Source organism: Rousettus aegyptiacus, unplaced genomic scaffold (assembly GCF_014176215.1).
Source record: "Rousettus aegyptiacus isolate mRouAeg1 unplaced genomic scaffold, mRouAeg1.p scaffold_m13_p_1, whole genome shotgun sequence".
In the NCBI taxonomy this organism is placed as follows: Eukaryota; Metazoa; Chordata; class Mammalia; order Chiroptera; family Pteropodidae; genus Rousettus; species Rousettus aegyptiacus.
In genome coordinates, this window is record NW_023416284.1 from 27,964,528 (window position 1) to 27,992,429 (window position 27,902).

The window sequence follows — 27,902 nt, forward strand, 5'->3', positions numbered from 1 at the left end:
AAATAATGAGTATAATAATCCAAACCTTGGCCTTAATCTTAAACCAAGGCTTAGTGCCTTCTGTACTAACAAGAGAAAACAGAAAATGGGGTGAATAATAGAGAGAAAAGGAAGGTTTTATCAGGAAGGGAAGGCACAGGTACCCACAGACAAGAATGGAACACAGCATATAGCACTTCCCTGACCTGGTCTTCACCATTTTTGTCATTATGGTCCTTGACTAAATCCTGAACCAACCACCAATACCACTCAAACTACTGTAGGGACTCACCTCGTGCTGCCATCTGCCAATCCAAACTTCCTGTTAGGAAATGTAAATGAGACAATGAGTATGAAATTTTCTTACACGCCCATGACACAGACACTCAGTAAATTACATATCTCCAAAACTCTTTAAACAGGCAGATCACCATGCAGGAAGTCAACCAGTGTGCCGTGACAGAATTCATTGTATCAGGCTTCGCCCCAATCCCAGGATCAATCCTCTGCTCTTCACCTCCTTTCCAGTCTTTTACCTGCTGTTCCTTGTGAACAACAAGCAGCCTCCTCATCAACCTCATTCACCAGGACTCACGCCTCCAAATGTCTGTTGTTCTCTCCATGCTGGAAGTGTGCTACAGCACCGCTACTGTGCCCTAGAGGCTCATGCATATTCTCAACAAGAAGAGGGCTGTCTCTTTTGCTAGATGTGTGGCCAGATGTACATCATCCTCTTCTATAATCACTGAGTCTTAACTTTTCTTCATCATGTCTGTGGACGGGTACATGGCAATCTGCCACCCTTTTCAGTACAAGGTCATCATGAGCCTCTCTGTGTGCCTTTTCCCAGTGGGTGTCAGTGCAGCCTATGGTTTGTGGGCGGCCTGTGCTAGACTTTCTTTGCTATGCACCTGCACAACTGTGGCCCTAATAAAATTGACCACTACTTTATGACTTCATCACGGGCTTCAGTGTCACTCTCCCCTGTTGTCATTATCTGTGCCAGTACCTTTGCCATCTCATAAAAATTCACTCAGCACAGAAGCAGATCAAGACCTTCTCGACAAGTTTGAAAAGTGTCAAAAGCTTAAAAAGAAAAAGCTGTCGAATGAGATCTTTATTAAGACTTTTAAAAGCTTTGTCATACGTGTAGTGCTGGGCATATGCCTATGGTGATGAGCATGCTCAGAAAAGACCTGAAAGGTCCTAAGTTCTCACCTTGGACTGATCTTGAGGCCCTGAACAATAATGAAGTAAGAGTGAGCTAAGGCAGAGTAGTCAAATGCCTGCAGAGTTGAAGGCATGCTCCACATGCACACAGAGTCTCTCAGCAAAGACTGGGAAACTTTTTGGTTTCAAGAGTGTAAAGAAATCTCTGTCCAATCAGTGTCTGGTCACTAAGCTAGCTGAATGGAGATGTCAGTAGCCCATGACACATGACAAAGAATACGGACTTTAAAGAATTAGCTCAGAAAAGTAACAAAACAAATTATCACAAACCCTTGGGAGCATGGATAATTTTATTCTCAGAGTTTCCACTTTATATTATGTCCAATTTTCAACAAAAACAAAAATGCAACATGAAAACAAAGTGTGGCCCATACATACAAGGAATAATCATATCAATAGAAACTGTTCTTGAGGAGGCATACATGTTGAGCTTACTAAACAACGGTTTAAAATCAGCTATTTTAAATATGTTCAAAGAACTAAATAAACCGTGCCAAAATAACTCAAGGAAAGAATAAAATCACCAATGTATCACCAAATAGAAATTATCAATAAAGAGACAAATTATTAAAGAGAACCAAATAATTGAATGAAAAATTTACTAGAGGGGTTATATTGACTAGAGGGGTTATATTAACTAGAAGGGTTCTATTTAAACAATAGCATATTTTAGCAGAAAGAACAAAAAATCAGCACATTTGAAGATAGGTCAACTGAGATGAAAGAGTCCAAGGAACAGAAAATAAGAATAAAGGAAAATGAAAAGAGCCTCAGAGATCTATTGAACACCACAAGTTTACCAACATACATTTAATGAGAATCCTAGAATTATCAGTGAGAAAGAGACATAAATATTTTAAGATATAATGGCCCCAAACTTTCCATTTGATGAAAAACATTGTTCTATACATCTTAGAAGTTTAATGAACCCCAGGTAAAATAAACATAGAGATCTACATCTAAATACATTATAATCAAATTGTCAAAAATCAAAGACATAATCTATAAAGTAGAAAGAGAAGTGACTTGTCACGTACAAGGGATACTCAACAATAACAGCTGTCATTGAAACCACGTAGGCCATAGCCAATGAAGTGACAAATTCAAGATGCTGAAAGAAAAAAAAAAAGACTTTCAACCAAGAATTCTATGTTGAGTAAAACCGTTCTTCAAAAACGAAGAAGAAATTAAGGCATTTCCAAATAAACAAAAACTCAGAAAATTTGTTGTTAGCAAACCTACCCTACATGAAACACTACAGAGAGTCCATCAGGCTGAAATGAAAGGACCTTAGACAGTACATCAGATCTGCATGAAGTAATAAAGAGCACTGGGAGAGGTGACTACACAGGGCCGTATAAAAGTCAGTGTGCGTATTCTTTGTTAGCAAATTTTATTCTCCCAATTTAGAAAATAATTGCATAAAATAATTATAAAGCTGTGTTGATGGGCATACAATAAGAAAGATGCAGTTAAAATGTCAATAAGAGCACAAACATGTAGGAAAGAAACAAAGTTGTGGAGGAGCAAAAGGGTTTTCTTACCATTGAAATTAAGCTTCAGTAGATTAAATGGCTATATGTTAAGAAATTAATTGTAATCCCCAAGGGAACTGCTAAAAAATATCTTAAAAACTATCATAAATGATGCGGGAATTACATTGATAAACTAGAATATATCTGTTTAACACAAAGGAAGGCTGTAAATGAGGAATAAAAAAAATTCATACTCTATATAGAAAACAAATAACAAAATGGCAGACATAGATTCTACATAGAAAATATTGTAAACCCTATATTTCACAAGGGGTTAATATCCAAAATTTGTAAAGAACTCATATATCACAATACCAATAAACAAACAAACAAACAAACAAATAAATAAATAAATAAATAAATGGATGGATGAATAAATAAAGAAATAAAGAGATAGATAGATAGATAGATAGATAGATAGATAGATAGATAGATAGATAGATGGATGATAGATAATAAACTAATCAAAATGAGTAAAGGGTCTGAATACATTTTTTCCAAAAAGATTTACAAATGGCCAACATGTATATGAAAAGTTGTTCAACATCACTAATCATCATGGAAATAGAAATCAAAACTGTATGAGATATCATCGCATACCTATTAGGATGGCTATAATAAAGAAGACAAGAGATAAGTATTGACAGGATGTAAAGGAGAGGGAACACTGGTGCACCGTTGGTGGGAATAGAAATTGATGCAGCCACTATGGAAAAGAGTATGGAAATTTCTCATAAATTTAAAAAATTAGAACTATCTATGATTCAACAATTCCACTTCTGGGTACATAGCCAAAGAAAATTGAAACGATATTAAAAAGATATATATACTCCTATGTTTAATGTAGCATTCATTATTTGTAATAGCCAAGACATGAAAATAAACTAAATGTCCATCAGCACTTAAATGGATAAAAACAAAGTGGTATACACACACACACACACACACACACACACACACACACATAATGTGTTATATGTTATATATATAATGGAATATTAGTCAGTCAAGAGAAAAGGAAATCCTGCCATTTGCTACAAAACAGATGAAACTTAAGTGAAATAAGAGAAATACTCTATGGTATCATTTACATGTGGAATCTAAAAAAAGATAAAAACTGTCAAAATCATAGAAACAGGGTAAAAAAGAAACAGGAGTAGGGAAAATATGGAGAGGTTGGTAAAAGGGTACAAAATTTTAGCTATAAGATGAATAAGTTCCAAGGAACTAATGGAAAATATGAAAACTATAGTTAATGACACTACATATTTTAGAATTGAAGTTTGCGAAGACAGTAGAACTTGAATGCTGCCATCCGCTCCCAATCAAAAGAAAGAAAAGATAAATAAGGGAGGCAGTGGATGTGTTAATTAACTAGATGGGGGAATCCTTCCACAACACATATGTATATTAAATCACCATGATACACACTTTAGATATCTCACAATTTTTAAGTCAATTTTACCTCAATAAAGCTGAAAAAAATTTTAAAGTATGTATACCTTTTGTCCTAGCAGTAAAAATAATGTCATTTATATTACTATGTTATATTATGATGTCATTATAGCCCTCCACCTTGGGAAAAAGAGAACAAATTATATTTCTATATATTCACGTACATGCAATGTTAAAGCACATGTGTTTTAAAATCTGTAAGCAAACTTAATCTCTGGTGTGGAGACTAGTATTGAAGAGAGAGTCAAAGGGGACTTTTACTTATCTGTATTGTTTCAATGTTTATAATGAGGGTATTGTTTACCTGATAATAAAAAAAATGACAAATAACAGCAATAAAAACACTTTAGGGATTTCTGATGTAATCAGGCTATCACTGCCACCTTTTAGACTCCTAATAGCTCTGATTTTTAGTAACTGACTTGATGTCAAGCCTAGCTCAAGGTGGAGAAAAATTTCTCAGGCAACATATGCTACCTGAATTCAGGGCCTGCCTTGGGATTGTGTATGTGGCTTGTCAAGAGCTATCATAGGCCCCAGACTTTGAGCTACTGAGAAACCCCACAAACTCTGTATTAGCTTGAGATGTCCCAGGAGGATATAATTATATAGAGAGCTACACTCTTCTAATTCCAATTAAGCTACAAGTAATATCTTGATCACTTCCCCAACCCCTCCCACCCCGCTGTGAGTTTCCAGGTTTATTCCCCAGTTCCTAAGAGCCACTCCTGGGTGCCTCTGCCCCAGGAGTCCTCTTCCTGGCTGTGGCCCAATTAAACCACAGTTGAGTTGCTCTGAAGTGCGAAGTCCTGGGAGACTTGTTAAATTCGATACTTAAGAATATGGGAAGAACATCATTAAGAACTTCAGCTTATTAGGTAGCTGGGCCAACATTAGCAGCTAAGCGGGAAGACCAGAAGTGACTCAGTATCCCTCAGAGGCATCTAAAGAAACTTGTTTCAACTTTTACCTAAATTATCCCAAGCGTGTACACTAGCTACTAAGCACATATCCAAAGCACCTTCACTTTCACCACCACCATCACCCTGTTATTTTCATCATACATTACATCATCATAACCTCATCGCCCCATTAGTATTCTCATCACCCCCAACATACCATCCTGTTCCTATTGCATTATTACTCTGAATATTATCACCCAGCTCATCATCTCATCATCATTACCATCATCAATAATATCATCATTCTCATCATCACTGCAAAATCATTTATACCTTTCACTGTTGAGTGTAATTTTAGCTATAGAGTTCACAGAGATGCTCTTTATCAGGGTAAGAAAGTCCCTCTTTTCCTACTTAGCTGAGAGTTTTATAAGAAATGGATGTTGGGTTTTATCAACGCTTTTTCTGCATCAGTTGAGATGATAGTGTGCTTTTTTAGTTTGTTAATATGATGAATTACATTGGTTGATTTTCTAATGTCAAATCAACTTTGCATCCCTATAATAAGTCCTACTTGGTTATGATGTGTTATTCTTTTATTATACTGTTGAATTTGACTTGCTAAAATTTTGCTTAGAGTTTCTCATCTATGTTCATAAGGAACATTGATCCATGGTTTTCTTTTCTTATAATGTTTTGTCTGGTTTTGATATTGGAGTAATGATTGCCTTATAGATCAAGTTGGGAAGTATTCCTTTCTCTTTATTATTTTAGAAGAATTTGTGTAGAATTTGTATTATTTCCTCCTTAAATGTTTGGTAGAGTTCACAACTGATGCTGTCTAAGCTGGAACTTTGTGAGAATGTTTCTAACTAAAAATTTAATTTATTCAAAAATAAAGGCCTTTGACTATATTTCTTCTTTAGTGAGCATTGATTACTCAAGAACCATTAATAAATTTTCTCTTTTACTGTTTTCTGCTTCATTGATTTCCACTTCATTATCTCATTTCTTTGAAGCAAAAAGAAATTTCTTTTGAGTTTAATCTGCTCTTCTTTTTCTAGTTTCTTAAGGTAGAAGCTGAGGTCATTGATGTCAGGCCTTTCTTCTTTTCTAGTATATGAATTTTGTGCTATTTCTCTAGTATGTGGCTTTTTCATTCAGTTCAAAATACTGCCTAATTTTCCATGTTGATTTCTTCTTTGGGCCATGGTTATTGGTTATAATAAAAGTACTTTATTATTTCTTGGATTTTTATTGTGTTTTGTTTTTTCTTTCACATTTAGATTAGTAATCAACCTAGAATTCGTTTTTATTTCTGGTGTGAGGTAGGGGTCTCATTTCATTTTTTTCTTTATGGATATCCAATTGTTCAATGCAATTTATTGAACAAATTATTATTTCCCCACTGCTCTGCAGTGGCCTCCTCATCATAAATCAAGTGTCCATATGTACATAGGTCTGTTTCTTGACTCCATTCTTTTTTCATTGGTCTATTTTTATTTATCCTTGGTGTCTTAATTACTGTACTATGCTGTCTTAATTACTATAGCTTTATAATAAAGGTTTGTTGTCCACTGAAATAGGTACTCCAATTGTATTATTTTTCAAAATTGTCCTGGATCGTCTTACTTCTTGACATTTCTATATAAATTCTAAAATCAGATTGTCATCTTCATCCACCTTCCAAATATTTTTTTTAAAATCAGACTTGCTAGTATTTTGTTTGCTATTGCACTGTTTATCAAATTAGAGGAAATTAGGAATTGTCATATTGACAATATTGAGTCTTCCAATCAATGAAGATGTTATATCACTCCATTTATTTAGATCTTTAGTTTCTCTCAATAATAATTAACAAATTTTTGTATAAGAGCTTGCACATTTGATTCATTCTTAAGTACTTGATAAGTTTGATACTATTGTGAATGGAATGATTTCTTTAAAATTTTACTTTCTAATTGTTTATTGCTGGCAAGAGGAATACAATTACTTTTGTATTTTGAGCTCGATTTGATGACAGTAATAAATAGTTAATCTAATAGTTAATCTCTAATAGTTAATCTCTAAATTCTTTTGGATTTTCTACATATACAGCCATGTTCTTGTTTTTTCTTCTTTTTCTAAAAATATTTATACCTTTTATTTTTTTCTTGCCTCATTCAACTACTAGTATCTATTTATAGTGCACTATAAATAGAAGTGCTGATAGTAGAATTTTTTATCTCATTCCTAATCTTAAAGAGAAAAATATCAACATGTTACTATAGCTTGCCATTGATTTTGTGTAGAATTTTTTTTTAGCAGATTAAGGAAGTTCTTTTCTATTCCTAATTTTCAAAAGAGTTTATCAAGCATAGACAAATAGCTGAACTTTATCAAATGCTTTTTTCTGCCTCTATTGAGATGGTAATATGACTTTCCCCCTGTATTATGTTAATAATGTAAATTACATTAATGGATTCTCAAATGTTAGGTCAACCTTAAGGTCTTCAAATAAGCCATCATGGTCCTGATGTATTAGCCTCTGTATGTACTACAGGCTTAAGTAAACTAATATCTTGTTTAGGATTTCTGAATCTGTGTTCATGATTAATATTGGCCTGTAGTGTACCTTTTTTTGTAATTTCCCTGTCAGAACCACACTCAGAAATCTTGTCATTTCCTGTGATGAAAGACAGTTTTTTTTTTTCTTAGATTCATCTGTTAGGCAGGAAACTCAAAGATTTTATCAAATTCAATATCCCCCCAAACACAACCCATCCTACACTGCCATAATGTCACTTCAAGTACTTCTCTGTCTTTATTTTTTACATATAGAAATTCCTTATTCATATTTCATGGTGGGACTAACTATGATTTACCCAAGTTTATATTTATAAGCATTTAGGTTGTTTTCCAATTTTTTACTCTAATAAACAATATGGCCATGAACATTCTCATGGGTATTGAGTATTGTGGGTATGATTTAGAATAAAGTTGAAGTTAGACCATTAGTTTAGTATCAGTCTTCCAGGTAGTATAAAATTATATCTCAGCAGCAGTCATGTAACAACACAGAGGAGTCACATAAAATCACTGTTTAGGGTTTTCACCCCCAGGAAAGTACAATAAAACGATATTATGACAACATAGTTTAGAATCCTGGTAAGAAAATCACTGAAATTATAAATCATAGACTCTAAAGTGGCTAGAAGAGAAATAGAAATGGGAATCAGAGTTTATAAACAAGAAGAAAGTAAGATCCAGTGGGTTGGAGTTTCCAGGGAAGTGAAAGCAATTGAGTGATTGCACTGTTAAAAAAAAAAAAAAAAGTACTGGTCAGAGAATACAGTGTCTGAATAAGCAATCTCGGAAGTGGGATAATTTGGGGGTAATGAAAAAAATAGGTGTGCTCTAAGCAGCTAAAGGAGTATGTGGGTGGTAGGCTTTAGTAATAAATTAAGGAAAGGAGAGGCTAGAGCATTAAATGAGGTCATCTACATGGACACAGAAATCACTCAGGATGATGGAAACAAGACTAAGGCTTTGAGAAAAGAACAAAGTTTTCATAAAAAAAGAGAGTATTCAGGAGCTTTCAAGGTGACAGTGCCAGGAATGGGGTGATGGGTAACAAAGCTTCTACGAAGCAGGAGTTTTGCTAGTAGAAAGAAAGGGATAATGGTTTGAAAAGTCAGAAGGAACAAGAACACACCACAACCCACCATGAAGTACTTTAGAGCTTGAGACAAAAAGAAGTCTCTACTGAAGGACAGGCAAGGGAAGCAATGTCTTCAAGGGAAATCCAAGTTACAGATAAAGCCAGGAGATGCAAGGAACAGTCAACAAAGAAATGCCCTAAAGAAATAGGGACTTTTTCCAGGGATAGCAACTGTAACTTTAGTGAAGTATGAAAGGAAGGAGTGTTGGGTCAAGGGAGAGTTATCAGAACATTATGGCATTAAAAGTATAGGAGAGAATAGGGGACCAAAGAGGTTTATGATTTGGGTGGTGGTCACATATACCAGGTATGATAAGCAGAGAGAATTGCTACATCAGACAACATAGAAGGGAGGGGACAATAGCCTCCTAAATTTGCTGATGTAGAGTTAGGTGTCACAAGTACTACGCAAGAAAGTCCCAAACTGGCCACTAGGCATCCAGTAGTAGGCAGACATTCCATTGGCTCTGGCCCTATGTTTTTGGTTCCAGTTAAGGGTCGAGCAACAAATCAAGGAACCACAGGGATTAACACAAAAGCTATATTGTTGAATTTTGCTCTGAAGCACTGCCACAAGATTGTTAAGGGTAGAAAATTTTCAAAGGACCAACTTCTGCTTCCATTGTTTAACGTTAAATAGGGTGTAGTTCTAGGAGGTATTCTGTGCAAACATATGCTAATGTTAAGGGTGTCGTTATCCTGTGTTAAGATATGTTAATGGCCAGCCTCTGCTTCTGTAAACCTGCCTGCTTGCTAGAGGGGGTTTTGGGGCTTTTTAAGCTATTCCTTCTAGAGGCTCGGGGCTGATTCTCTAGTGGGGAGAATCAGTCGCCAGCCGGCTAATAAAGGCTCATAATTAATCTCAATTGGCTCCGTGGGTCTCAAATTTAACCGCACCACAACAAAGCGTGTACAGAAACATGAAAACGGTCATGCTGTCAGTGCTCTGTGCCATTTAATGCACTCTCCTATGTGCCCCCTACTCTCCAATTTCTGCATTTTTGGATTTTTTGGCTCACATTCTAATCCTATTTTGTGTCATCCACTGCTTTCCTATATACTTCCCTCTCTGGCTTCAGTATCCTCATCATAAAATGGACGTTCTATTTCTTCTCTGATTGCCTCACGTTCATGCAGTGATGTGAACAATGTGAAAGGCCTTTGAAGAAATAGTAAATTAAATAGATGGGGCACTGACTTCTCCCACTTTGCCCATTCCTTCCTCAGATCCGTTCCCCTAGGTCCCAACCCCATAACTCTATCCTGGTCCTTTGGTCAATCTTTGTCAACGGAGGAACATAACTACATGTTATCAAAAAGGAATACAGACTAATATTACAGCCCCATTTCTGCTCTCTGTTATTTCCCATGATCACTCCTCAACCTAGAAACTGGGACCATTTCTCTGGTGGGTGGGGCCCACTGACTTTCCCTGAAGGGAGGAGTATATATGTTTCATATGGGATGGCGCGAAGGGTGGCGGGCGTGATAACTGGTGGATGCATCAGAACTTATGTCCAGTTGCTCATTTTGAGAGGATGAATAACTAGTCACATGCCATTTGGGAAAATGAAAAGAAAGCAACCTCGAATTTCCCCACCTCAGCCCCAGCCTTTACCTCCTCTTCCTTCACGCCCTCGTTATTCAACCCTTCCTTAGCTTCCTGCCCTACTTTCTCACTCTTCTTTCCCTCTCTCCTCTTTCAGCTTTCTGCCCTTCCAGTTTCCCTTCTCTGACTAGTAACAACCATTCCTGCTACCCTACCTTAAAGATTTCCCTGACCAGCTCTTCTTCTTTTCCTCCTAGTAGCCTTGTTCATCCCATCCCCTTTCCTGTTACCCCTCTGTCTATACCCCTAAACCTCCTCCTAGGTCCTCTTTCTAATCCTTTGGACCCTGATCCTTGCCAACACTCCTCCATCCCAACCAGACCTGATGATTCACAAATATCATCCTGAAGAGATGTTCTCCCTACTACTGGGACAGTTCTGGTGCAGTTCAGAATTTCCAGGACTATGGATTGCCAGTAGCCTGACCTGGTGGATAGAGGAAATCAGTGATAATGGAACAACGAACATTCATTCAGCTAGGAGAGTAAACTCTGTTAATTATCGGACCCCCCTTTCCATAATGATGTTTTCAGCCATGACTAGATTCTGGTTATCTTACAGCTCTCTGTATTTTGCCTTCATCCACATCTTATCAGTCCTCTGCAGGTGCCAGAGACATCTTTAACGCGTTCCTTTGTCTCGAGAATCTGATCCTTTTCTCTCCTGCCTGATCGGCCAGCCTACAGAGTCTTCTACCTTTGTAATTGGCTTCTCCATAAACTTGGCCTGTGACCACAGGGTAACTAGCCAGACAAGTCACAGAGAAGATAGAGAAGAGTAAAGAGTGGAAAACATCTAATCTGATCTCCAGGAGGGTAAGTCTAATTGACCTGCTCTGGGTTAAAATGCATGCAAGAATGGGTGAACCCTGAGAATTCACACACAGGGCACAAAGCTCCTATTATAAACAGACGGGGACTCAAGATTTTTTGCTCTGGTTCCTCCAAGACTCCATTTTTTTTTTTTTTTTTTTTTTGCATCCTGGGATTCTAGAAGCTTACCAGGGCCTTTCTGCCCTTGAGAAATGCCTCCTATAGGAAGAGAGAGGGGGCCTCCATTGTGTCTTATCCAAATTCTGAAGGTTGGGCGCCTCTCTTAGTCTGCTGCCCACACTCCAGAATGTCACTGGTAGTAGAGTCTAGCAGTCAAGGACAAGTCTATATCCAACCCAGAAGGCAGCATCAGAAGAACAGAGAACATATGAAAGTGCTCTCCTCAAACCTATATCAAACCTAGAAAAATTCTAACATATATTTTTAGGGACCTGGACAAGCTGATCATAGCAAAGGAAAAAGTCTGACAATAGCCAGGAATCTCTTACAAACTGGTAGAAACAACTTCCCTACACAAAAGCAGAATTTATTACAAAAATTAGAATAATTAAGATAGTGTAGTACTGGTACAAGCACAAATCGACAACTGATATGGAAAAGAGTCCAGAAACAGACTCACAAATATGTGGACATTTAAGACAAGAGCGGCATAGTTAAACAGTGGGGATAGGACTATCTTTTCAATACATTGATTCTGGGTCTATGGAATACTATGTTAACAAAATTTCAGCTAGACATCTTCCTTACACTTAACTCAAAAATCAATTTCAGGTAAAAGATCTAATATGAAAGGTCAAAAACAATAATTGTTCTGGTCATGCATGGCTATGAGTATTTGAAATGTCCTATTAAGAATAAAAGTCACACCAGATTCTAAACACTTAGTATGAAAAAAACAATAAAATATTTCAATAATTTTTATAATGGAATGCTAACAGATAACAATTCGGGTATATTAGGCAAAATAAAACATTTTAAATATTCATTTTAATGCTTCTTTATGCTCTTATAATTAGATACTAAAAAGTTTTAAATTACATATGTGGCTTGCTTTATATTTTTTATGGAATAGCACTGTTCTAGAAGGTAATAGAAGAAAATATCTTCATAACATCAAATTAGAAAAAATATCTTAGTAAAAAATGATTAAGCACCATTTAGAAAGTACTATTAAGGAAAAGACTGATACATTGGACAATTAAATTTTTAAAAGACACTATTAAGTGTTCTTTTAGTTATCAAAAAGAAACCATTAAGAGACTTTTAAAAAGGCAATCCATAACAGGACTATAAATTTGCAGCACAGACAATTCTGAAATGGCCTATATCAATAATATATAAAGAACTCCAACAAACTGATAAATAGAAACAATCCAAAAATAGTAAAAGACTTGGAGCAGACACTTCACAAAAGATGCAATCCAAATGACCAATAAACATGCAAAAAAGAGTTGGTTAACCACACTAGTATTAGGAAAATGCATATTAAAACCATAATGAGATATCACTACATGCCCACCAGATGGCTATAATTACAAAGACTGACAATGCCCATTGTCGGCTAAAACGGGGAGCAACAAGAACCCCAGTCACAGAGTCCCTCAGCTCTACCACTTTGGAAAACAGCTTGGTATCATCCACTAAAAGTTTGGCTCCTAAGTATATCCAAAATGTCCGCATTTAAGCACCACAAAACATCTACAAAAGTGTTCACGCGTCATTACTTATAATAGTCCTTACTGAAACAACCCAGTGTTTATCAGTAGTAGAACGCATAAATGAATTGTGGTTTAGTCAGAAAGGGAACACTACACACTAATGAAAAGTATGAAAACATCACAGATGAATTTCATTAACATAATGTTGAAGGAAAGAAGGCAAACACAAAAGCATGCATACTGCTGATTCCATTATAGAAAGTGAAAAAATAGTTAAAGTATATGGTGTTAGAAGTCAGAATTGTGAGTACCTTTGAGGATACAGGAGAAGACATGTTTGGGGAGGAGCGTGAGAGGGGCTTCTCTTCTGGAATGTGGTCAAAGGTCTATTTCTTGGCTTGTATCATGGTTAAATGTGGTAAATCAACATGAGCTAGACATTTTGGAGGAAAGCACTTTTCTGTGTATGTGTGATGTTTCACAATAAAAAGTTTTTATATTCTTTTTTTCAAGCGTGAGTGCTTATCAAGAATCCCTGACTTGTGACTGAGTTTTGACAAGTTGTGGTGTCACGGGGGAGGGTGCAAGGGTCTCCCATGAAGAAGGCTCCCCTTTTTCCTTCCCTCCCTATCTATCAAATGTAGACAGAGATCATATGACTTTTCTCTTTTATTTGTTAATATGGTGAATTGATATTTCCAAACATGAAACTATCCTGTGTCTCTTTGACAGACCTCATTTGGTCATGATTTATTATTTCCTACACATTGCTGAACATTATTTTCTAAATATTTCAGGATATTGCATCTGTGTTCGTGACAGATATTTATATTTAGTTTTCCTTTTTATAACAATTAGTCTGACTTTAGTATCAATGTAATGCTGACCTCATAAAATGTTGGGATTGTGTTCAGTCTGCTTGTTTTCTGAAAGGGTTAGTGTTAGGATTGGTATTACCTTCATTATATTTTTAACAGATTAACCAGAAAAGCCATCAGGGCTTGGAGGTTTTATATTATGGGAAGTTTTTCAATTAAAAATTCAATTTTTAAATAAATATAAAGCACTGCATATTTCCCACTTTTTTTCATTTCTGAAAATCTATATCTTCATAGAAGTTATCCATTTTGTCTAAATTGTTAAATTGATTGACAAAATCCTTTCTAATATTTTCTTACCGTCCATTTAATGTCTGATAATATGTAGTATTGCCCCATTTTTCCCCTTGGTTCGTCTAGCCAGAAGTTTAACCTTGTTGATATTTCCATCAAATAGCTTTTGGTTTTATTGGCTTTATCTACTGTTTGCCTATTTTCCATGGGTTGATTTCCACTCTTTATTCTTTCCTTCTACTTATTAATTTTTACTAAAATTTGCTCTTCTTCTTCTAGCTTCCTAGTGTAGAAGCCAAGTCCACCAGTATTGCACTCTGGTTCTTTCTAATATCAGTATTTAAAGATATAAATTTCCTTTCTCCCCACCCCATGCCCCTCCTCTCCAGTTTGCTGCTTCACGGATTTTTAGCTGCTTCATACTTCCTGAACCTCTCAGTCTGTGTCTCCTCAGCCACAAATATTGTCATACTCCGCTTGGGTTCCCCTTTCCTTTATTTCCAAAAGTGTCTCCAGCCAGAAATTTAGGGCAATTGTAGGGATCATCTCATTTTTTTTTCCCTTTCTCTCAAAAATCACAGGCCAGTGCTGCTTGTTATCTAATGTCCAAAAACAGTCATTTCATGTATTTTGCCCAGTTGTTTGCAGCAAGAGGGCAAGCCCAGTCCCAATTACTCTATTGGTGTCTAGAAATAAAAGTCTTGGGTTTTTCTTCACCCTGTATTCTACCTCTCCAATCTCTTTACCCAAATAGACATTAATGCTATACCATGTAGAACTAGTCTTGTACCATAAAGAGTTGTTCTGCTTACAGTTTTAATTAATAGTAGTATATTATAAACCTTAGCCTTTTCTACTTTTTTCAATCAATGTTGTTTTTACAGGTCTGTCCATATTGCTTTAGTACATCAAGTTTGTGGTTCTAACTGCTGCATAGTTGTCTTACCTACATACTATATATCTCTTATTTATTAAGATCGTTTGTATGTTATGAAATAGTAGTAATTTTTTTCCTCATAAAAGTTTCATGCATTCCTCATTAGATTAATTCCTAGAGTTCAGTTTGTTGCTAATGTGAATGGTATTTTATTTTCTATTATGTTTTCTAGTTGATTTTTCAGTTATCTGAGTCTCTGCATCTGATCCTAATTGAGAGGTACCCAGAAATTTCGAGAAAAACCTGTAACCACAGAGACTGTATGAGAAGCTAGATGGTCTAGAATATTATGTTTTTCAGCTCTTTCGTATTTTTCATTATATAGTCTCAGAGTTTAGAAGCACACTGATGGCCTGGAATGACCCAAGGTAAGCAGAAACAGCCCCGGAGTCACTGGGCTGGCCTACACAGAGCTGGGCTGTGATATGTTTAGAGTCCATATCAGGGCATCTGGGAAACCTAAGAGCTCGGGTGGACAGAAGATGAAGCTCCGGCAATTCCAATCCCTCTTCCTTCTGAGACCCGGCCTAGCCAATAGCCTTGTGTGGAGGGAGGGCAGCTGCACCACTGAGCCCGGGCTGAACAAATGTCTGTTTGACTGAGACAAATATAGTCTTGCTAGTTACATCAAAGCTAACAGTGTGGCTCCTTAGCAGAATGACGACTTTCTTCTGTTTTAGGAAGGTAGTGAAGACTTCAGGAGGCTATTTGAGCCTTGCTAAGAAAAGGGACCCAGGCGTGGTTCACAATAACAAGTAACAAAGGAGCTTCTCCAGCTCCTTTGGTGTGTAGCGTGGTTACTGGGATAGCCCCTGGATACACAAACAGCTCGATGTGTTTGCGTTTCTGAATGATGTAAGAGTTTATGCATGTAATAATATAAACAGAAGAAAATCACAGTAAAACAAACTATATTATATAAAGTATCTAGAGTAGTCAAATTCATAGAAAGAGAAGGTAAAATGGTTGCCAGGAGCTGGGGGTGGGGGAAAATGGGGAATTGTTGTTTAATAGTTATGAAAAAGTTCTGGAGATTGGTCTCACACAATGTGAATACTTAACACTACTGAGTTGTATACTTAGGTGATAAATTGTTTATGTATATTTTACCACAATTAAAATTTTAAAAAATAAACTATAAAGTCCCTCAGTTACTTAGATTAGGAAAGGGTTATTCTGTCTGTATTATCACATGGGTGATATGGGCCTGAATGCCTTCTCAGATATGAAACCCAGCTGTTTTGAGCTAGACATAGTGATTTTTTTTCTCGGCAGCCGCTTTAAAGTGGAGAGGTTTCTTTCCTTTTTTTTTTCTTCTTTGCAATTTTAATCAAAGCCTTGCTCATTCATTTTTTTAAACACTTATAAGCACCAAATTTTAATATCTAAGTCAATTTAATATCTAAGTCAATTTAATATCTAAGAACTTCCCTCTAAGATGCCCACATGAAAAACGTGTGGCAATGTCTTGGACAAAGCAATGATGTCTATGCCTCCAAACAACCAAATTCAAAGTCTAACAAAACAAAAACAAGAAAAGCTCACAAAGAAAAAAGTAATAAAATCACATTCTAGGGATTCAATGCATTTAACAGCCTTCTCTGTGCTCACATTATCCTTCAGCTGACTTTCAAAAAACAGGACCCTAGCTCATCCAAATATACATTTTCCATTGTGCTTTTTAAAATTAAAAATAATAATTACAAAAAAAGACTTGAGAGAATTCACCGTCAATTGCCTGACACGTTTTGAAGTCACGTGCAGCAAATGAAGGTCAAGGAGGCTATCTGCAGCACACAGGATGAGCGCATGTTGATCTTCAAGGCTGGGCTTTCTTCTAAACCGTGTAAAATACCCACAACTCCAAGTACAAAGAGACGCAGACAACCTCCTTTGAGAATCCCACAGGACAATATAGGCACTGGAGCTGTTCTTCATAGAGTGAAAGGGCTTCTGTCAAATTGACGCAGTTCCCTTGTGTAAAACACTTCCCATCCTGCTTCAGTACTCTCATTGATAGGTCAAGAATCAGTCTGAGAAACTCCTACGTGGAATCTTCTTCCAGAGACGTGGGGATTGGAACAGCCTTCAATCATTAATCACATAATCAAACTCTCTGCCTTCTTTGGTGTACCTCTTCAGTGCTGGAACACAGTATTCTCTGAGAACTCGATAGCAGTCTCCTGTAAGATGGTCCAAGATGTCACCACAAGTTTTTCGCATTATTTCGTACATCCATCAATCACCATTTGGTCAATCTCTACCATAGTGGCCATCTTTGGTTTCAGTTTGACTACGTCATGTAATATGCCCCCATCTCCACCTCCCAGAATCAGCATGTCTTTGCCAGCATAAGCCTCTTTGTCACTGCCTATGATGGGCCGGGTATAGGCCCAATAGCTCTCTCCCAGATTTACATCCCCATTTGGGATGAGAATATTTCCATATTGTTTTGAATATACAATTTTAATGTGCTGATAAGGTGAATCTTCATCATATGCCACTTCAACTATGTCATACTCAACCAGGCAGCCATCAGCAGCAGGCCAGTATCAGTCTATGGCCCCTCCCCGAACTATGGGGGGTAATCGCTTCACCTGACATGGGCTGTCCTGACTCAATTATTTCATTCTTTCTTCTACTTTGTTCAAAAGACTGTCACCTTCTTTGGCTTGTGCATCGCCGCTGTAACTCTGAAGGTCCAGCGACATCAAATCACGTGAGTAAATCCACAAGTTGGCAAAGCTGCCGATTTTCGTTGATGTAGGTCACTAAATAGCCATGGTCCTCCCAGGCGTGCAGCGACTCCGTCATTCCCTGCTCCTGGAAAATGGACCGCAGGCCTTTTAGAATGGTCTCGCAGCCGGCTTGGGCGCCCAGCAGGAAGTCAAGCGTGCTGTGTCGCGCTGCTGTCATAGTGAGACCAGGCCCTGAGGTGGGCCTGAGGGAGGCGTCTGTGGGGGACTGAAGGCGATGAAGCGGGCCGCGCGGGGGCTCGGGCTGTGGCCGGCGGGGAATGCCTAAAGCGGGAGAAGTTTCTGACTCCTTCCAAAATCTTTTTTAGAAAATGGTTGGCCAAGGTGAGGTCCAGTCATAAATTCATTACCGCCTGAGTGGGCCACTGGATGGCGAGTTCTTTTCTGGCCGTATCCAGGGGTCGTCCCAGTAACCACGCTACATCCAGAGAAGCTGCGGAAGGTGAGTTCTGCTCCGCAAGGGAGCGGGACCTGGAATAGGATCTGGGAGGGGTTACGGACGGGCGGGAGTGACGTCTGAGGAAGGAGGGTAATCTAGGACGCTGTTGCCTGGAGACCGCCTGGTACAACGTTGCCTAGAGACGGCTGATGGTCCCGCATTAGGCGAGAGGGCTGTTAGAGAAAGCCGAGTCAGACCCAGCAGGGTCAAGGCCATGGCTGGACGGCAAAAGGTGATAGTAGATGAGGTCCATCAGAACCAGATCTTGCGGGAATTGTACCTCAAAGAACTACGAACCCAGAAACTCTACACGCAGTATCACGTGAACCCCCTGCGCAAGGGTGAGGGGCGCCATTGGGTGAAGGAAGGGAAGAGGGTGGCTCCTGGGACCAAGGAGTCGGCTGGGGTGCTGGGCAGAGGGAGGCGGGGTTGGGGCAGAGCACAGTAGGAGGTGTCTTCTCTGACTGAGGCCAACCTCCTAGACTTGAGGAACTCCGACTTTTAGCCGGGGCCGGAGGGGGCCGGGGCGGGGGGGGGGGCGTCTCACCGTCCATCACATCAAATATATCAGATACATTAAAATGCTTTTTATAATTTTGCTTCTGAAATAATTATATTTGGCAGGGTTTTATGATTTGTTATGTTTTGTTTGTGGTTTTGTTTTTAATAAGCTGAAGTTTAAGGTTTTTTCAGGCTTTTCATAATTGTCCTAGACCTTTGGAAAAAGTTCAGGGGCAGTAGACTCAGGGCCCATAGTGTCCCCTGATAAAACGGCCCTACCCTCCACTCCTCACTGCACATTCCTTGGGTGGTTTTATCTGGTCCTGTAACACCAGCTCCTCCCCAGTGCCATCAAGGTGCAAATGGAGCCCCAGACCCATGGGCCCAAACACCTCCCAGCTTCCTTCCCCCAGAATACCCAGGGGTATCTCAGACTCACTGGTTTCAAAACTAGGCACATCTCACCCCTTTCTCCCACCTGCAGCTACTCTAGAATATCTTATCTTAAGAGGGTACCGCAACTATTCACTCTCCAAAGTTAGAAGCCTAGGAGTCATCCCCAATCTCTCTCTCCCTCACTCACACATCTAAGTCATCGCAGTCCTGGTGAACATTTCTCTCACCTGCCCCTTCCCATGTCCCTACCTCAATGAAAGACACCATCACACATGTGTAGTAGGCATATCCACCTCTCCTCACTTAATTCTGACCTCTAAGTAGCACCTGAGTCTGCCTCTCTCTCCATCCTCACCCCCAAGGCTCAGCAGAGCCACTCTCACTTCTGTCTAGATTGATCTGATGGACTCCTAACTACTCTTTCTCTCTAAGCACACCCCAACCCATCCCTTGCACCTCTACTGGCTACAGCTATGCTAAAAGGTGAGTTTGATCCTGCCATTCCTCTGTAAAAGCCTCAGTGGCTCCACAGCTTCTGAGGTGAGGTTTGAGCAGACTGTACAGAAGACCCTTGTGGATCTGGCTCTGCTGCCCACCCAGCTTCATCCCCACTCCCCTCCTTTAAGAAATATTTTGATACTTGCTTTGCAGCAACTGTATACACACTTCTCTCTTACCATTCGATAAACATAGTAAAATACATAGTTGTTGATTACAACAGTCAAGCAAAATAGCATACCCATCTTCTCACATCGTTACCATGTGTGTGTGTGGCGAGAGCACAGAAAATATAATGTCTTCACTTTCCTTACAACTTAACCTGGTTTTCCACTGAATTCTCCGACCACTAATTTCAGGAAAACAAATTAATGTCAAATTGTGTTTAAATTTGGTCCATTCCAATAATTCAAATAATCCTTCAGGCAGCCTTCAGGATTTCCAGAAAAAGTGCTAATCTCGCAGCTTGTGTCCTTTGGACACCTGATTAATACGATCCATTGTGGGACAGTGAGAAAATATTTAAACTTGTATTTATGTTTACTTTTATGTAAAAAGAAAGGAAATATGCTTTGCTAATATATTGATAATCATATTTAGAGACTATATAAATATTCATATAATATACATATACTAGCAATGCATGCTCAGAAGATTTTTTAATGATGGGAGTTAGAGATAAAATCACTTTAGAGACCGTTGGTTCCTTCTGGCCTCTGCTCATTTCCTACCACTCTCTACCTAGCTCACTCCTCTTGAATTACTCTGGCCATTTGCATGTTTCTCAAACTCACCAAGGTCACTCTCGCATCCTTCTCTCACTTTATTCAGGACAGTGTTCTACTGCATCCCCTTAGAGACACATCACCCATAGCCCCACCCCACCGTCAACTCTCTATGCACAGAACCTGCTTTATTATTCTGCATCACTTATATTTGCCAGAAATTATGTATTTGTATGTTTCCTGTCACCACAAATAGAATGGAAGTTCAGGAAGTATAGGAACCTTTGTTTACAGCCCAGCCCCATCAGGTCACCAGTAATTATGACCTGAGTGTATGTCTGTGGATTCTGTACCTCTGTTATCACCCGGCTTCCTGGGAATATGTCACTATCTGTCTAACATTTTTTGCCTGCCTGGTAGGTCTATATCTCTGCAGGCCAGTGCTGGCCAAGAGAAAATTCTGCAATGATTAAAATATACTATATCTCTGCTGCCCAAAATGGTAGCCATTAGCCACATGAGGCTATAGAGCATTTGAAATGTATCTCCTATGACTTAGAAATTAATTTTAATTGTATTTAATTTTAATGATTCAAATTCAAGTAGCCACATGTGGCTAATGACCACTGAACTGGACATTGTCACTCTAGACTGTGAGGTCCTCAAGGGTCTTATTCTGTAGGGCCCAACATAAGACCTGAAATGTGACACACACTGAGAAAATGCTAAATGGTGTCTGACTTTAGGTGAGTCTTAAAGAGGGCAGGTAGTTAGTGTTTAAACTTGAACCTGTGATGCTGTTTTTCTCTAGTTCACACGATCACCAGAAAGCCCATGTCTTGGCACGATAACCTAGAGGAACCTGAAGATGGTAAGTCCTGGGGCTTGAGAATACCAATGAGCTGTAGCACACAGAGGCAGATGGCTGGAGAGACCTCTCAGGGTGGTATTACCTTGGGGCAAACATCAGTCCTCTGCTTTTATCATCTGAAAACTGGACTCACGATAACTAAGCTCACAAGAGACTGACATATTCAACCATGCTGCCAGTTTATTAACTCCTTAGCCAACAAATATGTTCCGAATGGCCTTCACGTTGTATTCATTCATTCATCAAACATTTAGCTGTTACAAGCGCATATTCTCAAGTCATACTGAGTTCAAATCCTGATTCTGCCACTCATTCTATGATTTGGGGCAAATTTTTAAAACTTTTCTGAGCTTATCACTTAGGATTATAGTGAGAATAAACAAAATAATGCTTAGAACAGTAGGTGGTACATAATGATCAATAAATATTAGTTAATATTATTTTCATTATACTATGTGACAGTCACTGTATGCATATACTGTATTAGTGAAGAAGACAAATAAATTAGAATCTAATTGGGATTGTGATGGTAACAGTAAATAAAACAGGCACCTAAGTCAAGTAGCAGAGTTCTGGGAAGTTATCTTAAAGGAGTTGGTAAACAGTGAGAAGAAGTATGGCAAATATAGAACTGTGGAAGAACATTCCAAGTTATATGGAAAGGCACAGATATGAGTGAAACCACCATGGGCCTAGAACTGTAAGTAGTTTTGCTTCTACACTATATACAGGTGAGTGGGGGCCACATTTGGGCATGAAGGAGAGAGTTGATGGAAAGGCTAATCCTTCCTGGAAGGATTCTCTCCTTCATCTCTACCTCCTGAGAGTAGATTATGATAGAGGAAAAATATAGGAAATATAGGAGGATGGGGAAGGAAAGTATGGGGTATGGTGGGGTGGGGTGGAGGAAACGTGGAGGGTCACACAGCATAGTGGGGACAGACACCTGAATAGACTAATCAAGAGAGCATAATTCACGTTGGTAAGATTCTCATCAGTAGTGAAGACATCGGCCTACTTAGAATGAAGGACAGAAGTTGGGGGCTTGTAGCAATAAGGAAAATAACAAGTGGTAAGGGTCTTGAAAATGTGGCAGGAGTTCAGTACTGGCTTCCTTACATTAAAGACGAGCTCAGCCGAATGCCAGTTGCCTTTTCACGGTCTTTAATTCCATTTGCAGACATTTTCCTGGGGTGGACATTTTTCTCCTATTTTACAGATGAGCCAAGTGAGGCCCAGGGAACTTAAGCCCCCTCATAAGCTAGTAGTGGAGGTCCAGGAATGTCCGACTACGAAGCCCAGATTCTTCTCATTGTCCAACTTCCTCTCTTAAATTGAGACTTGGCAGGGTAGATACTGAAAATAAAAATGTTTTAAATCTTTAAGCTGCAGAGATACAAATATACCCAGTGTTGGCAGCCAGACTTATTTCAATACAGAAGGATCTAGCCTCACTTCTCTCAGCCCTCTTCTTCACAGTCTGGGCTGCAGCTACATCGGCCAAACTCACTATGGCCTCAGGGCCTTTGTCCTCACTGCCTGTGGTATGCTTTTCCTCTGCCTTTTTCTCAGAGTTGGCTCCTGCTTGGCATCCAGAGAGGCAGCCTGTCACCATCTAGTCTGAAGTAGCCAGCTCTGCCTCTCCAGGCCCCTCTGCCTACTCCCTTCATCACAGCTCCTATCACTGTTTCCACCATGGAGTTTGCTTGTGTAATGTACAGCATCTCCCCTGTCCCCACACCTAGACCACGAGCTTCAGGAGAACAGGGATCATGACTGTCTACTCTGCTCTCCCTTCAGGGCCCAGAACAGTGTCCGGCACAGAGTTGGGCTCAACAAACACTTATTGAAAGATGAGTGGAAAAGAAAGACACCCATGTCTCAAGGCCCAACCAAGCCTCTGAGGCTGAGTGCTGTGCCTCTAGAGAAGGATGTGGCCAGAGTAAAAAGCCCAGGACCACTCGGTTGTTACAGGCCAGAGTCCTCTGTAACTCATGCCTCGTCTCCCAGACAGGTTTCTGAATCTTATTCACCATGCTTCCCAGGGACCAAGGATGAAATACTCAGAGACACAGACTGAAAGCCACGAAATTGGATGGGACTCAGATCCCTTGGTAAGTGTGGCTTCTTGACTTAGCACAGAGGCAATAGAGGTGGGGGAGGGAGAGAAGAGAATGGGCCGGACTGCTGAGTGTGAACTCTGCCTACGACTTATCGGCTGTGTAACGGTGGGTAAGCGACTCAGCTCTTTTATGATTCAGATTTCTCAGTGTAAAATGGAGATCTTACAGCATTATTTTCATAAGGTCGTTATGAGGAATGAATGAGGTAAGATTTGTAAGGTGTAAGAACAGCTGGCAGATGGTAAATACAGTGTATGTTCACTAAACAAAGGTTGCCGATGACAGACTGCCTCATTTGCCCTACCAGTAATCAGCAGGGTGATCTTGGGCATTTCACTCCATATGTCTAAGTTCTGCCCTCCTACCTGTAATGTAGGAGTCACAAGACTCACCTCATTTGATAGGAAGGGCACCACCAGCTGCCAGGAGCCTTGGAAATGTACCCTTTAGCACTTCATCACCCTAAATGATATAGGGCTCCTGTTACTACAGAACAAACGCAGACTTTTGAATAGACAACTTGAACTTTCTGCCGCTCCTGTCTTTTAACTCTGTTTCTGTTTTCATCACAAAGATTTTAATTTTTAAGTAATTAATGTACCATTTTTTTCCTTTACGGCATCTGTTTTGTGCCTTGCTTAGGAAAACCTTCAACACCAAAAATTACAAGACAACTAACTATTCCTCTATAATTCCCCTAAGTTGTGCTTTTCTTTTGAACACTTGGCTTTTAGTCCATCTGTGTATTTTGTCGGTGATGTGAAGTTGGAAACGCTGTTCCTCAGCTGTATGGAAAGTTCCTTCACTGCCTCATAGGCACCAGGATCTTGCACACCCTGTATCCTCACATGTCCTGCTCCTGCAGCCACCTCCTGACACCCAGACCAAACTCCTCAGGGACGCCTACTCACCCTTCCACATAGCTCAGGAGTCACCTCTTCCATCGAGTCTCATTAAGGGACTTCTGCCCCTCACGCCCCACCAGGTAGAGTTGGGCACTGACGCCTGCGCTTCTATAGCACCGTGTCCTTCCGGCTGTTGCAGCATCAATCAACCCACTCAGTGTTTCAGTGTAACATGGTAGCTCTGGAGCCAGACAGCCCGAGTTCAGATCCCTGTCTCTCTGAACCTCTCAACTTCCGTTTATTTACCTTAAAACGGGATAGTACTATCAATACTTCAAAGTTTGTTCTGACGATTAACTAAGACAATAGACTGCAAAGACAGTACCTAGCACATAGAGGGTAATTAGTAAATGTGGACTACTATGATGTCCATGAGGAAGAATAGAAAGGAGGACCAAAGAGGTTCTTTTCCCAGCCCCTTGGCTTGTACTCTGTTAAAATCATTCACCGAGTAATTTTCTGGTGGGCTTCCTTACCAGAAACTCCCCACTCCAAGCAGTCCTCTTATTTCTAATGCAGGGGCCTGGCCTTCTTGCCCATTTATACAACTCCAGTCTGGGGCATGTGGCTCAGCCACAGGGGTACTGCAAGCAGATGGGAACAAGGGGCTCAGCAAGTCAGGTTTTACCAGTGAGGAGGAGAGTGAATAGCTGCCCATTTGCAACAGCTCCTCTTCAGACATGGGACATCATCTTGGAGAGAGGAGACAGCAGGAGGTGGGGTGAGGGGTTCCAGCAGGAGCCCTACCACTTATGTGAGGAGGCCTGAATCCAAGAGGGAGAGGTTGGGTTAGACAGCTGGAGAAGAGAGAAATGTTCCAAGGGAAATAGAAGAGGATGTGTGTAGGTAGGGGGTTTAACTTCTAGTAAATAAAGGGACTGGAGAGTTGTGAAGAATTGCAAGTGAAAGTGAAGATAAAAATCATCCAAGTTAGATGATTTAGCAACTTAGAAAAGTATTACAGAGCACAAAAATTTAACTCGCTAATCTTCACTTTTCTAAAGAGTAAAGGACTGTCTCCTTTAAGTACAAAATGTACATGTGGGAAGACTACATCTTTGACCTGCACACTTCATGGCAAGCTCACCACACCATGACAGGAAGGACAATGTAGCCGCCCTGGCCAGCCCTGCCTTGCATGGACCCTACTAGGCCTTGCAGATAACCGACTGCATGGCTGCCAGATGAGTCATCACTATGGAATTGCAAAGGGTCTGCAAATACACCAAGCCTGTTCATCATTATAAACTGGGGACAATGCCATCAGATGGCACTGGTGACTAGTAATAAAGTAAGCAAAAACAAACAAATAGAACTGTTATATCCAGGAGTTATGCAACAACCCTAAAGGGTAAATTAGGAGTTTCAGAGTGATGTGGTTGGGGGCAGAAGGGGCTTCATCAGCCCCTACTTCACTTTGGGTTCCCTGGCAGGACCTCACCCTGGACAGGCAGAGAACCTACAACCTCAAAACAGGGGAACTAGGGAAACCACAGTTAATGAAGTACCGCTCAGCCTCTGATCTCCTTGGTAATGTGTTGACAGAGCATCCCCTAAGTTAACTGCACAATGGAGCTTCTGTAAGATTTATGCGTCAGAGTGCTCACTCTTCTCTAACTACCTCAACACGTTCATTCATTTCACAAATATATATTGAGTCCCTAGTGTGTGCTGGACACTGTTCTAGGTGCTGGGACTAAGCGGTGACTAAAACAGACCCAGCACCTGCCCTCCTGGACCTTAATGCCAGTGGGGAAGGAATCTGTAGGCCTCCAACTTAGGCAGCAGCAAGGGAAGTGCATCAACTCTGCACGGGTTATTCTTTCAGTCCTGCAGCTCTTTTGATGTCAATGTTGTCATCATCATTCCACAAACCAGGCCAGCAAGGAAGAGCACCAGGGGCCATAGAACAGCAGAGTGGGGCCTGATTCAAGCCCAGGTCCATTAACTTCAAACCCAGATTTTCCTCTGCCCCACGGGCTTCTTTTTGACACATACACTCTCCTCTCTAGGTCAACCCAGAACGCAATGACAACAGGCTGAACCACTTCAGGGTCTACAAGGACATCACTCTGTACAAAGCTAAAATGTGGAGCTTGGGAGAAGATGATCGCCACAAGTAGTTTTCCAGCAGTGGTGTCAACCATCTTTAATGCCCAAAGTGTGTGCTGTCCAGATCAATAAAGTTACTTTAAAGCCTGAACTTCTATCTCGAGTCTCCCATTTTTCCTTTCTGCCAAAGTCTACTGGTTCACATCCCCAGTCTTATAAACTAGTTGGAGAATTCCAGTTAAAGATGGCAAACTGTGTGCGAACATTCTCTCCTCTGCCTTTCCAGACCCCAATAAAGGATAATAGAGGGATACAAAAGGTATGAGCCCACAACAGAGAGAATGGGATACCCGAGCATGGAGCCCATGCCCCAGTACTCCCAGGCCTCCTAGATAGAGTGGGTGTGAAAGCAGGAAACTGAAAGTGGCCATTGGTAGGGGGTCTGCAGGAAGTCCCACTCCACGTACATCAGCAGCCAGGCAGGTAACATCTTCCACATTGGAAGGTGGTTCCTGGAGAATGGAAAAAGCCTGGGCCTCATGGACATTAAGTAAAACACAAGTTAGAAAGGAGATGTGAGACTAAAAGCAATGAAAATCTGGGAAGGGAAGGTTGAACCCCCTAACCCACACCCATATTATAGATTGACCCTGGATTTGAAGCTGATAAAATCCTGTCTGGAAAAATAAAGCAGCTCTTTAAAAAGACCTGGACATAGTACCATTCGAAGGTCCTGTGAAAAAAGAGCCAGGACATTTCCAGGAGGTGAACACATGGTGTTAGGAGAGTGACATACACCCAAGGTGAGCATAAAAGCTCTGTGCAAACCTGAGCGGTCCAGCCCTAAAAGATATTTTCATACAATATGATGATGGGCTAGACTAATTATTAATGACTACACGAGAATCTAAAAATGTACCAGCATCTCTGAACTATTATAACCTTTTTGCTATAAGGGATCCACGGTCAAAGACCAGAGGGTGACCCTGTAATATCATGAAAAAATATATTTTTGTCCCTGGTTCCTAACAGAGAGTTCCTAAATCCTTTGCAATTTCCTAAGTGTTAGTGGCGATAACAGTGTCTGTGTTTCTAACAAGATGACTCGGCAGTGTCTAGTTTCAGGACGGGGGGCAGGGGCTGGCGAGGCTATTCACCAGAAAAACCAAGCCTTGATTAGAAACTTGTAACTTTCAGCCCCACCGCCAACCTCTGGGGAAAGAAGAGGGGCTGAAGATTGAGTTAATCACCAGTGACAATGATTTAATCAATAATGCAGATGTCATGAGTCCTCCACAAAAAACCTCTAAACTACAGGGTTTGGAGAGCTTCCAGGTTGATGAACACATCAAGGTGCCGAGAGGGGGGTGTGCCCAGGCACAGCATGGACATCTGTGTACCATGCCTTTAATTTATTAAGATGACTTTGCATAGTTTCGGCAAGCAAGTCACTTTGCACAGCTATGCAAAGTGAAGACTGCATACACATACTTTTCTATGAGTTGAATGTACAAAGTAATAGCTTTTTTTTTTTTTTTTTTTTTTGGTGCTGTTAGGAAGGTTACAGTAGAAGACATGTATGTGGTTGCTCTATTTAAAGGAGCAGACAAGCAGGAACACAATGACCACTTTCAGAGCTAACTTTGTGATAAATGAGAATCAGAAGTCTAATCTATTTTATAATTT

At 39.9% G+C, this 27,902-nt stretch overlaps 1 protein-coding gene and 1 pseudogene across 1 annotated transcript; one reads left to right on the forward strand and one right to left on the reverse strand.

Moving 5' to 3' along the window:
• Window positions 1-1,824: 1,824 nt before the first annotated feature.
• Window positions 1,825-18,374, reverse strand: LOC107499520 (annotated as a pseudogene).
• On the forward strand, window positions 18,287-26,360 carry FAM183A (family with sequence similarity 183 member A). The gene is made up of 4 exons (XM_016123768.2): window positions 18,287-18,486; window positions 21,077-21,136; window positions 23,147-23,250; window positions 26,177-26,360. The coding sequence occupies exons 1-4, from the start codon at window positions 18,360-18,362 to the stop codon at window positions 26,285-26,287; spliced, it is 402 nt and encodes a 133-aa protein (XP_015979254.1). The 5' UTR covers window positions 18,287-18,359; the 3' UTR covers window positions 26,288-26,360.
• The last annotated feature ends 1,542 nt before the right edge of the window (window positions 26,361-27,902 follow it).

Coding starts and splice junctions, on each gene's coding strand:
- FAM183A (XM_016123768.2), top strand. CDS start 18,360: ATGGCTGGACGGCAAAAGGTGATAGTAGATGAGGTCCATCAGAACCAG. Junction 21,137..23,146: donor CCTAGAGGAACCTGAAGATG/GTAAGTCCTGGG, acceptor CTCGTCTCCCAG/ACAGGTTTCTGAATCTTATT. Junction 23,251..26,176: donor GATGGGACTCAGATCCCTTG/GTAAGTGTGGCT, acceptor TCTCCTCTCTAG/GTCAACCCAGAACGCAATGA.